Below are 12,841 nucleotides of genomic sequence, written 5' to 3'. Positions count from 1 at the left end.
AAGTCAAAACATTTTGTGAAAGAACAATTTTTAAGCTACTGCACTCAAAGCCCAGCTTCCCAAACCGGAAAGACTATTATAGCTTCTGGCATCAACGAACCACAACCAAAAGCTTGACACCAAGTTTTATGAATGTCACTAGAGATTCCACTTGATCACTTTCAGTCTCAGCTTTGTCAGGTCATGTCTTACTCTCCTGAACATTTACCTGTAATCCAAGGCTTCCATGTTCCTTAGTAAAAAGAAAAGAGTTCCTTGGAAGCAAAAAAAACTGCAAAAAAAATCCCAGGTGCTTCTTTTTTCCAAATTTAATCGATGCCCCCCAGATAGGAATCCATAGGAAGACAGTTTCATAAATATCAGAAATAGAAGATTTGCTCAATAGAATCCCTTTGTGCACTAGAGAGAATACCATACGAGTTAACACTGGAAAGACAACGGAATGACCTGATAATTGCAGACCTCCTTTACCAATAGCAGTAAGCATCTAGCTCTTACAGGCAGTAATGCTCCTTGGTGCTTCCCAAGACAAACTATATGGATGTGGTCCTAAGTAATTTATGGCAATAAAAAATGCAAGGGCCAACACAGAACGCCTCAGAATTTCTTTATAGACCTACTGGCAAACAGAGGAGAAACTCTCACTGGTTGTCAGAGATCTTCTCATTGTCTTCACTCCTTTTCTCAAATCTTCCTCAGTTCTTGTTAAGAAATACTTTCACTCCCTCTCATGCCCCAGCCTTCCTGTCCCTCTGATACAAAGGTCTACCAAATCCAATCCACTTGCACAGGACAGAAGGAGTATAATTCTTGTACAGATCACAGGCCCTCCTCAAGGCCAGCAGCACCTGCTTGTGACAGTGCTGTATATCGGAAGAGCCTGAGTGTCAGCCACTGCATGAATTCACATGTGAAGAAAGGGTTCTACTGTAGAGACCTTCACAAAAAGCTGAGCAGGACAACAACATAAGAGTATGGCAAACTCACTGTCAACCTTCCGGACACATTCTAGCACAACAGGAGCCTGGCAGCTACCAAACCAGTCTGCTGCCATTTACTACCTGGCTTTAAAAGAGATTCCCAAGACTATCCCTTTAACTCTGGTCTTAGGAGCAGGCTGTCATCCTTCTTCATCAAAACGGAAATTGTGTAATTTGCTCAAAAAAAGGACTGGTTACATGTGAGAAGATGTAATCAGATTTCTTCCTTAAGATATGGGGGGAGGAGGAATGAACAAAGATGACCACTTTTTCTGGATATAAGAGGGATGGGGGAAGAAATAAATCAGAAATCTGTGTGAAGAGATACTTTGCTGATCTGGCAACAAACACCAGGAGCAACCATGACACAGAATTGTGTTATTCCAAAATTTCTAGTAAAACAAGTATTCCTAACATAGTAAGAACCACACACCCCCATATTATGCACATGCATCAGTAACTGGAGTCATACCAAGTACTGAAGCATTTCATTTTATTTTCAAGTCATCTGTGTGGAGTCAAGAAGGGAAACAAGAAAATTACACCTGACATCTGGCATAAATTTTTAGCCAAATCCAATTTTTCACACTTGCTTCCATACATCACAGATTCTTCTTAGTGGTTTAAGTACAAAGAAAAAATAAGAAAGCCAGATATCTAATTCAGTAAGTGCAGTCAAGTTTATTTTACCAGACTAAAGAGAATCCAAAGGATACATCCTCTTCATAACCCAATGTATCAGAACATTATTGATAAACAGTAGAATTGGGGCAGATATGAGAAGAAAAGGTTCCAGAAGTTGACATTTAACTAAGCTTTCCTTCAACAAAACGCCATAACAAAAAGACATATCATAGGGGGAATGTACATTTCTTGCTTAACATTTTTACTGTATTAGTCACTCTCACACTAACAATATTTTTTTACCTTTTCTTCCTTTGCTTTTTTTAATATGTGCCCTACCCTCAACACCAAGAAGCATTTCTCCTGTCCCTTCCTGGTTACTATAATTTTCAGGTTTGAACTCATGTTTCTTCTAGACTTACGTAAGATAATGGTAGTTTATTATTTTATAATAATAAAATAATTATAATATATTGACACTGGTATGACACTGTTGACACTGATAATCCAGTGTCCACACACAGCACAAATACCTAAGTGTGGATTCAAAGGCTCCAGACCAGTACATTAAAAATTCACAGATTGACAGTACATAAAAATTCACAATTCAAATTCACTGTGAGAAATTGTGTCTCACAGCGTCTACAACATTTAGACAGTTCTCTTAGGAGAAAAAAAAAAAAAAGTGAAAGAGAAAGTGCCCATTGTGGGCAGAGCATGTGAAGTCCCTTGCTATTCCCCCACAGACCTGGGACATGGAGTGAAAAAGCTTGTTACTGGGAGGGGTTCAGAATCTGTAAGCACTGACTACAGTGGGGGTGAAGAAGCTCCATGCTAGGGGTACTGTTAACAGACTTGACACAAGATAGCTCTGAGCAGCTTTGGGAAAGCTGGCAGGGTGAAGGTGACAACCTGCAATGCTGCAGAGATTGGAGGGGAAGCTATGAATAAGTACGCAGTCAAAAGTCTTCTTTGGCCCTCCTTAAGAAAGAAGAGTTCCTCACACCTGATCTAGGCAACTCTCACTTCACAAGATCTGTTCATTTAGTTTTTTTAACACTAAATGTCTCTGAGACTAGTACTGGGTTTAATCCTACTCGGTTGCAAAGCTTCCATCTTTCCTTGCAGCTGTTCGCAGCCTTCAACCAAAGCTTCTTGTCTACTATAATCCAAAACAGTCAATGACCACTAGAGTCAAACAGTCACCTCTCATTTGATTTAAATTTATCTCCTAGTAAGTGAGGGCAAAGCAGTGAATCTTCTGAAGTCCTTCGCACACTTACAGTACAGTATGCTACTAAGCTGTACTGCCCTGAATTACAAAAATGTTAAAAGTCAGTTCTAATTCATCTGTCAGTTTGATCTTTGGGCGTCACACACCTGTACAGACATGCTGGTATGAAGCAGCACATTTTCTGCATATTTACATCATTTTGCATTTGAACAGAGAGCACTAGCTTAATTGTAATTTCTGTATTACATGTACTGGAATAACTTGGAATAAAAGGAGGAGTCAATGCTGTGAAACCAGAGAAACTTGCTACATCAACTTAGCCTAACAAGGCTTCTCTTCCTGTCACAGTAATTCTTGTAGTGTAGCCCAGAAAACCCACTTAGATTTAAAAACTAGTAATCTACAGACCCCAAAGCACTGACTCCTCACATTTCCTGTAATCTGTGTTACTTGCTTTTTTTTTTGTGCTGGTAGGAAACATCAGGTTTTTCTTAAGAATGGAGGACTTAATTTTCCACCAACTCTACACAAGGCTTTTATAAACTGACTCCAGAGCATTGCAGCCTTCTCTACCTTTAAAGCACCAACTTTCACCATAATGCTTCAACTGAAAAGCCTTCCTTTAAACACAGGATTAGCAAGTCAATAGAAAAAAAAAAATTCTTATTTAATGCTTGAGAAGCCAATGGTGTAGTATCTTGTAAATGTGAGTCGCCTTTTTGAAAGCCATAGTCCTATTAAACTTTAACAAAAAACACATGACATAGATAATCAGAGTGTTTAACTGTTGCAATCCTTAGATATACACACACTGGCTGCTCGTTTCCTCCCAACTTTAAATAGGTTTCTATACATTTTTAGCCAAACCAACTACAAGAGCATTTATTTACAAAACAAAAACAAAGATCAACACCCACCTCCACCATCCTGGTTTAAGCTAGATGAGACTATAATACAAACTGGAAGTAGCATCTACCATCCTGTAAAGAACATTTAATACGTAGATGATTTTCCAGAAGGCTGTTCTAATTCACCTTGAATTGGTTCCATAGGCCACTGATGTCAATCAAAAGTTTCCAACGGATTCAGCACTACTTGGATCACATTTAACTCTTTGCACCTGCATGTAACTTCTTCATCTAGAGCTACTGAAACAAAAGTTTACACAGGAAGGTAACTATTACTAAACTGCACACACATCAGTAAACCAATTAAAAGGTGCATATTATAGTAAAGGTTAACAGAGAAGTATTTAGAATTGATGCCAAATATTTTATATCAAAGGTCCATTAAAGTACATGATAGTCTCAGTGTCCAACACAGAGGTAGCTAAGAAAATATTAGTAGCAGTGGTTTCCATAACTTCTGCACTATAGAATTTTATCCAGTTGCAATACCTAAACAGAACAATAATGAAATGAGTCAGTTCTCAATATTATTAAGCTTTTCTGGATTTTTTTCTGGAAAAAAAAAGCACCTCGTTTCAGCTACAAAACAGCATCAAAGCTCACAATTTGTAGATATTCTTTATACCTCAGCCAGTAGAGACCTCTCTCCACTCTCAATCTGGTCCCTAAATAAAAGCTTAGGTTATGTACAAAGATACACAAAAAACTGCCTTAGAGGGGTTCCACTTGCTGAGTGTCTGAAAAAGGTTAGCTGCACAGATACAAAGCATCCCAGTTGCACACCAGGTCCCATATGTCAAGGCTTTAGAACAGCAGGTTTATTTTTTTTCTTTGCATATTAAACCTCCACTCTCAGACTAAGAGAACAGCAGAAAACTTGCAACAGTAAAGATATTTGCAACCCTCATTAATGATAGTGCAAATGCTCTTTAGCAAAGTTTCTCTATCTGGATACATAAATGAAAAGCAAGAATTATGCTCCACAAGAAACTCATCTCCCACACAGGTCTTTCCCAAAACCACACTCACTGTGGGGGTGATGACAAAGGCTGCACATTTGCTAATGGTGCCAAAACAGCTAAAACTGGACAACGGACAGCAGCAATCTTTTTAGCTTGGACAACGTTAGACATCAAATCTAGCCAAACTCTTAAAGGCTTCATCCTCAATGCAGGCATTGTGCCAGGTGGTGCCTAGTTAAAGCCCCACCTATGGAGATGACGACAATAAGCAAGCCAGGGATCTAGAGCTGTTGGCATCCCCCTACATCACCACTGGCAACCTGACAGAAGGACAATTAGATGTTCTTCAAAAAGAAAGCACACCAGAAGGTTGGCGATTTCCCCCAGTGACCATTATTTTTTAATATACCTAACATTTAAAAAGATGATAATAAATGCTGCAGTCCTGCAAGAAATACCATCCACTGCAATAAGGATGCATCAAAAGCACAGCAAAGGAAAGGATACACTGTACAATCTTCAGACACATGAATTTTCCAGGAGGAGACCAAGAACTATGGAAGGTCTAAGTATAAAACTTCCAAACCTAAAAATTAGCTTAAACCTTGAAAGGAACATGCATTCCCACGTCTACATACTGTTTAAAATTGTCTTCTTGGGTTGGAAGGGAGAAGCTGGATTGGGTGAAAATACAACCTTTATGACTTATAACTCTACCAAAGAGGTTCTCCTTGCAGGATCAGGGGAGCACAGCAATACTATACTAAGCTGTACAGCAGTAACTTCCCCCTTTCTTTTCTGTTTGACAACAACAAATTACACCTAATATTGACCTTTAGCTTTTAGATGTATTTAATCCCAACACTCAAAAGTTTACCAAAAAAAGATACCAGCTTTGTAAACTTCCTAACATTCCCTTCTAGCAAAAAAATTAAGAAATTACAGTTCTCCAAACAGTCCTACAATGACAAAATAATCAAAAGATGATTACTGTTTTACATGAACAAACCGCACTTTTCTTCAGTTCTAACCAGCTAATCCATCTTACTGGATTCACATTACAATTGTGGTTTCCCTCTCTTATTCCCAATACTCCTGCATCATGCAGCCTACTCTTTGACAGGTTTCACACGTTTCTAGATACACCATGGATTTAACACCAATGCTTCGAGGTCTTAACAATACTCTGTCTCATCAAATTATCTTCCTCTCATGTCAAAACATGAGGGAACTGTGGGAAAAGTGTGCATAAGTTCTTCGAGCACAAAATATCTGGAGGTTTGGTTACAAGCCACAAAAGCCCAGAACAAGCATTTCTTCTAGAGCAATCTTTGCATTTAAAGGAACATGGGGAGATTTAATCTCCAGTTCTCTGAAAACTCTGGGTGGGGTGGTTTTTTTATCTTGGGTGGGGTTTTCGTTTTTGGTTTGGTTTGTTTGTTTTGGTTTTTTTTTTTGTTTAGATGTTTTGTTTGGGTTTGGGTTTTTTGGGGGTTTTTGGGTTTTTTTACTTTTTTAAGCCTTCTATGTCCCTTTAGGTTATTTCCTCTAAACTACTAAAGATTTTAAGAAATAAAGGGAATCCAAGGACAGATGATGAAAGTGATTAGAGGCTTAGGAAGACTTCCATATGAGGAGAGATTATTAAAAAGACTGCCTCGCTTATAGACAAGATGAATGGGAGGGATCATAAAAGAGACATGGAAAATGAGAAGAGAAGTTCCCAAGAATATTTTTTCATCACTAGAAAGCAAGCAGATTTTTGTATTCTTTTTTAACGTAAACCTTTTTGGTGTGTGTGTGTGATCACGTAAGAATCAGTTCATCTACAAAACACTGATTCTACTGCTATTCTCACTAAGGCTGAAAGCACAAGATGACTGAAATTACGGTTCTCTGTTTGTTAATAAATACACCACATCTGTCCCAGGTAAGGTTTTTTTTGTTTTTAAATAAAGGAAGAATTCTGACCATTTCAAATATGTCTACCACTAATAAGAGAAAGTTCTGAATAGGCTCCAATGTGTGAGAAATTACATAATTAGGACTTCCTACATCTCTCTCCAAAGCATCTGGTTCTTGTTAAAAGCAGGACGTATCACAGCATAGTCTTCTGATGGGATGCAGTAAAGGAACTCACATGTTTTAGTTGTACTAGAAAAGGATTTCTTTTCCTACAGTCATACGTATAAATTTGTAATCCTGATGAAATGTGGAGGATGTTGCACTGTAAGGGGTAAGAGATCAAGAGTGAAGAGCAATGCCCTGATCAGCAGCAAAAAAAACCCATGCACACGGGTTTCTGAGATCTAAATAGGACAACCTGGTGAGCATTCAGAGATCACAGCTTTAATAGAGCCTTAAAAGGCAGTCCTGACACAATGCTCTGTAAGCAAAATGAGGCATAAGTTAGCATAGCCAAGCTAGTTTGAGCATCAGGGATGTCACTATTGCAATTGCATAGCCTTCTGCATGGACTTATTGCTAAGAAGCACTGTGTAGCCAGAATATGAGCACCTCTACATTTCCCACAGTACTCACTTCAAAAACAAGTCCCTTAAGAAAGTACCATGACATTGTAGCTGTTCTGCAAACTACATTCCAGCAAAAACAGTACTTGGTGCAGGACTGCTAAAAATGCAATCCTTGTTCCCAAGTCTTGTCCTACTTCATGGCATAGGTCCCAATTCTGAAAGATTTGGATTAGTTTTTGAAGTGTTGCAGGAATCAACTCGTAGAGGATGTGAAGCACAGTGAAGCTGCAGCAACCGGTATTAGCAGAGGTGAATGGAAGCGTTTTGCACAGCTGTATTGCTCACATCAATTCCACCTGTGCCACCTGAGCAAGCTGCAGTAATCCAGATTATAGTGACCAGATACAGTTGACAAGGAGAGACAGGAAAGCCTCTAAAGTACCCTTCTTAAAGCTGGGGATGGATGATTTACCAGAATCAAGGTAACCACATGACTGTAAATCTATACCCACCAAACAATACCAAAACTGTAAGGCACCAACACCATTACACTATGAGCAATAGTGGTTTTACATCCCACTCTGTGCTGCCATGCACAGCATAGCTTGGCTCTCTTGTGACTCGTCCAAGGAAGAGAACAGGAATTCAGCTTCTCCCTCAAACTACTTGGCCTCCTTAGGCATCAATGACTCCCCCCATGTTAAGAATGACTCAGCTGTTCTTTATTAAAGTGTTTTCTCTCTTTCAGGCACTGGGAACTTTTCACAAAATGCGACATATGGTTCATTGGAGAGTTGTTAGCAGAGCCCAAGATCTCTCATACTTGAACAGGCCTCAAAGAAGAAGGCATTGAAGAGACCTGTTGACTTACACTGAAGGAGCTTTTTAGCTGCATGAGGAATTTTAAAATCCTTTTCCCCTCAGATTCTACTGTTTGCAAACTCCAAAGGCTATATTCACAGTAAATTGTTCCAGCACTTCTGCAACCTGAATTTGGTGATACCTTCCTATCATATATAGAGATGCAATTTTGGAACAGTCTTCTTGCCTGTCCACAGAGAAGGCTTCACTTTCTCCTAAGAAAAATCCTTATCTAAGATTGAAAGCCACAGGCAGTAACCTCCAGGGCTGGAGAAGTCCTTAAAAACTTGCCCACCCAAAAACTGGACTCAGTAGCCTACATTATATAGGCTATGAGATCCAACAACTACTTTGACAGCTCTCTTGCCCCCAAACTTTATTATATGTATCTCACCCTACTTAACTATACACTGTCACTATCTTGCTGACAAAACCAACTTCAAGACTTTATTCACACAAGCAAGTCTCCCTGCTTTGTTCAGGGTCTCTGAGTGTCCTCCCATTAGCTCCACATTGCCGTGTTCATGCTCTGCATTGCTTTTCTCCATGAATGTTTGGGAATGGCAGTTTTAACTCCAGCTGCTCTGATGCTTTTCATTCAGTCTCTAAAAGAAAAACAGCATCCTGCTTTCTTGCTTCTTTCCTCCATAATACCACTAGTTGTTGCTGCTCCAGTGACTGACCATTTCCACCCCCCTGGTTAAAGCGGTAAGAGGAATGTTGAAGTTTCCCAGGCAATTTACCCAGGAAAAACTATTTGTCTGGAATAGGCACAAATGGATTTAATGCAAGCTCTTGCTATCATCTGGAACATACAACCTGCTGCTACCACCTCTAGAAATTATATTACAAGTTCTGTGATATCAGACACAACTTGTAAAGCCCAAACCCTGGAGCAATGCAGTTACATACAACTCTACAAGCTTGTAACAGAGTTATACTTTCAGTTCTCATGGTCCAAGGAAAGGAAGGAGAGGCTAATTCTGATGAAAAGAAACCAAAAATCAGACAAAAGCCCAATGCTTTCATAAGCCTTAAGCATGAGATTTATTTATTTTTTTAATATACAAGTTCTATATGCAACACTGAATGTTAGCCCCAATTTTAAGCAGATCAGCTGGACTACAGAGTAGAGGCTTCAGGTTTAACTAAACATACCAAAAATCATCCTTGAAGGTATGCAACTTTCTTCCATGGCCACAATCAGCTAGGTAGCACATTATTCTTACAGCAAGAAAAATTAAGAAAAACTACTTAGTTCAACTTGCAAAGAGAAAACCAAAAAATTTTTAACGGGGTTATGACTAGCATGTGCTCCTGGCTTACGGTATGAAGATCAATGTAGACTCCAGTAGCAAAGGCACAGTGCACCTTTTTACCTATTTTTAAAACATTTTATTATGCAGCAACAATCTGAAGCACACCATCTCCTTTCCAGCACTGTCAATTGATGGGCTGGAGGGATGGAAAGAACAACTATCATGCAGTACAGGAAAACAAAACACCCCCTCCCCAAAAATCCTCTCCTCCCCCCCCAAAGTCTTCCTTCACAAATAGCTAATCTCTACACTTCAAACTGTAGAGCTCATTTACTGACACATGCACGATCTCATCTTGGCATAGAAAACAGAATTTCTGCTGGTATCTCAAGTCAACTAGACCAACCTTTTTCTTCGCGTCTATCTGCCCTACACAGTAAGAAAGAGCCATTTGTTTTACACCTGTTTGAACTAAGCATTTAGGGAAGAATTTGGAATCTATGCATAAACTGGAGAGCACCAGCATGACATTCACCACAAAGAATACTAAATATATGAAAGGATCACAAGCATTGCCTATACATGATTATCATATATTGTATGAACAAACCATCAAAATAGCAAGATAAAGAAAGATGAACTTGCCAGCAGACCGTAAGAAAAACTACCCCATAAAGACATATGTCATGGATATATAAAGTATATTGTTACTTTATCCCCAGCACGCACACACACCTTTGCTGTCGATCCCCATCCCTGCCACAGCTCTCTTGTAAGTAACTTCAGGAAAGGAACCATAATGATCCTCTGCTGCTAGAAACAATCACCTGATCCACAGTTTATTAAACAGAGACCTTGAGAAACAGGACCAAAACCAGACACCCACCAGCGTGATCTAGACAGAGTCACTTCATTAAATCATCAGCACTGTTGACTTTGGTGAGTAAGTTCTCCGTTACTCTCACTTCCAACTAGTTTCTGTTGTGGACGTATCTTGAACATGAGTTTCTGTGATACCAACAACCGCATTCGTTTTCTTATGCCAAAGAGTAGGAATATGAAAAAAAAAAAAAAAGCACAGATAAAAGAAAACCCTTCCCTTTAGATCGACAACCTAGCAAACGCGGAGACCTCTCGGGGAACACGCTGCAGGTTGGCGGCTGCCTCTCAGAACTCGGCACCCCGGCCCACCACCCTTTCCTCCCCGGGCCTCCTCCTTCCAAGGGTGGCCCCGACACCCCTTCCCGCGCCCTCACACTCCTTACCCGCGTCTTGCGGCGCCGGTGCCGCTCTGGGTCCGAGTACGTTCTGTCCACGGCCAGCGCCGTGTCGCTGCCCGGCATTCTGCCGCCACACCGCCGCCTCCGCCTCCTTCTCCTCAGCGGTGCCCGCCAAAAGCCCGCGCGCAGGTAGGGGGGTCCCGCCAACGGCCGCCCAACCGCCAGCCCAACGGCCACGGCTCTGAGGGGGCTCGGGGCTGCCGCCGCGGTGCGGGAGGGCCGGGCACGCCCGAAGGGGCGGGCCCGGCCCTCCCGCACCGCGGCGGCAGCCGCTCCGCTTCTCCTCAGCCGCCACACCCGGATTAACCCCCTCAACTCCCCGGTTCCCGTCAGCCAGGCGTCGCGGCGCCTGAGGGTCGGGTCGTGAGAGGGTCGGGGCTGTGGTGTTTCCCCTCCCTCCTTCGAAAAAGGGATGACGCCTGAAGGGAGAAGAGGATGGGAGAGGGCTTTAGCCTGAGGGAATGGGCCATAAATCGCTTTCTTTTTTTTTTTTTATTTATTTATTTTATTTTTTTTGAGGCTGCCGGTTCTGAGGGGCAACAGGAGCCAGGGAAGGATGGTCTCCCAGACGTATGGCTAGACAGAGGGGTGACGGTCCCACTCCTCCTGAGGACAACCGCTGCTTTGGTTCAGGCTTTTCGCTAAAGCTCCAGCTCTTGGAGTGAGTTACGGTCCAGATGAACTCAATCGACCACTTCGACTTCTGCCAAAAGAAATCTAGACCCTGTGGCTACAGCTAGACCTCACAAAACATAGCAACTCCTAAAGGTTCAGAAATCCAAAGGGGAAAGAAAGGAAGAAACCAGAAGCATTAAGTATGTTGTTGCTTTGGGGCAGACTCACTTGTAAGGTTTTGACTGCGGTAGCATAAGGCACCCAGTATATGGCTGAGTGCTGCCGCTGGAAAGCCCTCGGTACCCAGAGATTCTCGCAATAAACACATTGTAAAAATTCTGTGAAACCAACTGAATAATCAGGGTCTGCATTTTCCAAAGTGGTCAGTGGAGCACAGCAACCAATTCAGTCCCCATTTCTGTCCATTATACATATGAGAGAAATCTTTCAGTGTCCTAGCACGGGGGAGTTTCAAACTACACTTGTGAACAGCCAAGGAAAATATGTTTTCCAGGGCATCCATACACCAATGTACTTAAATTCCTAAGAGTTAAGCAGAGCTCCTGACTGATTTTTTGCATTTATCTTCAGAATACCTATGCTAAGGAATGCACCTAAATCAGTAACCCCCAACACATTTGAAACCACCGAAAAGCATAAGAAGAATACAATTTTTATTATCGCTCATTAAGTTGTACTGGAGATGTATGTTTTTCTTTGCTGGAATAAGTAGAATTGTTGGGTTACCGCTTCTACCTTGTTACACAAAGTAAATCTGGAGCTCCTTTGGACTGACTCCCTTGCAACAGCAGCAGGACTTCACCTTTTAGGTGCAGTTGTTATGATGCTCATGCATGAGTCACACTGCTTTGCTTCTCTAGCTGGGGACAGCAGCAGTCCCAAGGCATGTGCATATATAAACATATATAAATCAACACAACTATCTGTCCTAGAGGGGGCATGCAGCTTTGTAAAAGTATTCCCCGAAACCATTTACATTTTTATTGGAAACTTGTGTTCCGAGATAACATTCCTATTGGAGGTTAATTATCTGACACAAGGGCCTCCTTGGTGTTTTCATGTGATGAGGTCTTCAAAAACTAAAGGTGTGAAATCCCAAAGTAAAAATAAATCCTAGACCTCACCTTCTTGGCAGGGGTTTCTTCTTCAACTCTAACACCAGTTTTTACAAAGTCATCCCAAACTCATAGATAAATGAAGTAGTGAGTGGGTTCACTAAGGGGCAGGTGATGACTTGCCATCCTTCCTATACATTTTATGCAGCTTCCCATACTTCTTATGCAGCTGAGTGAGATAGGTGAAGTTGGAAAGCTGCTGGGAAAAAGTTTTAAAATGGGAATCAGATTTCTTCAGTCCTTCAGCTCAGACATGAAAGCTAGTTCATGACTCCAACTGTGCCAGAGGGTGGGGAACTCCGGAGGCAAAGGTCAATAAGAAATTAAACAGGAAAATGTTGTGGGTTTGGGGTTTTCACTGAAGTCATAATTGCTCATTTCCAAAGGGGACTGCATGCTTTCAAGCACCTAGGATGAAACATACTTATTTCCTCAGAAACTTTCGGGAGGTTTTTTAAGCCTTGCCAGATGTAGTTGATCAAAGCATAGAGAGGGTAAGTAGCTGGAA

At 41.2% G+C, this 12,841-nt stretch overlaps 1 protein-coding gene across 1 annotated transcript in view; it reads right to left on the bottom strand.

The window, feature by feature from the left end:
* Positions 1–10,759, bottom strand: part of TMCC3 (transmembrane and coiled-coil domain family 3) — a 45,944-nt gene extending 35,185 nt beyond the window's left edge. The window contains exon 1 of the mRNA XM_074168085.1: positions 10,568–10,759. Within this exon, the coding sequence (XP_074024186.1) occupies positions 10,568–10,645 (78 nt within the window). The 5' untranslated portion in view covers positions 10,646–10,759. The remainder of the gene's footprint in view (positions 1–10,567) is intronic.
* Between the last annotated feature and the right edge of the window lie 2,082 nt (positions 10,760–12,841).

The sequence above is a fragment of the Numenius arquata genome, chromosome 2, assembly GCF_964106895.1.
Source record: "Numenius arquata chromosome 2, bNumArq3.hap1.1, whole genome shotgun sequence".
In the NCBI taxonomy this organism is placed as follows: Eukaryota; Metazoa; Chordata; class Aves; order Charadriiformes; family Scolopacidae; genus Numenius; species Numenius arquata.
The sequence above is the reverse complement of the archived record's forward strand: the minus strand, read 5'-3'. Positions and strand labels throughout refer to the sequence as shown.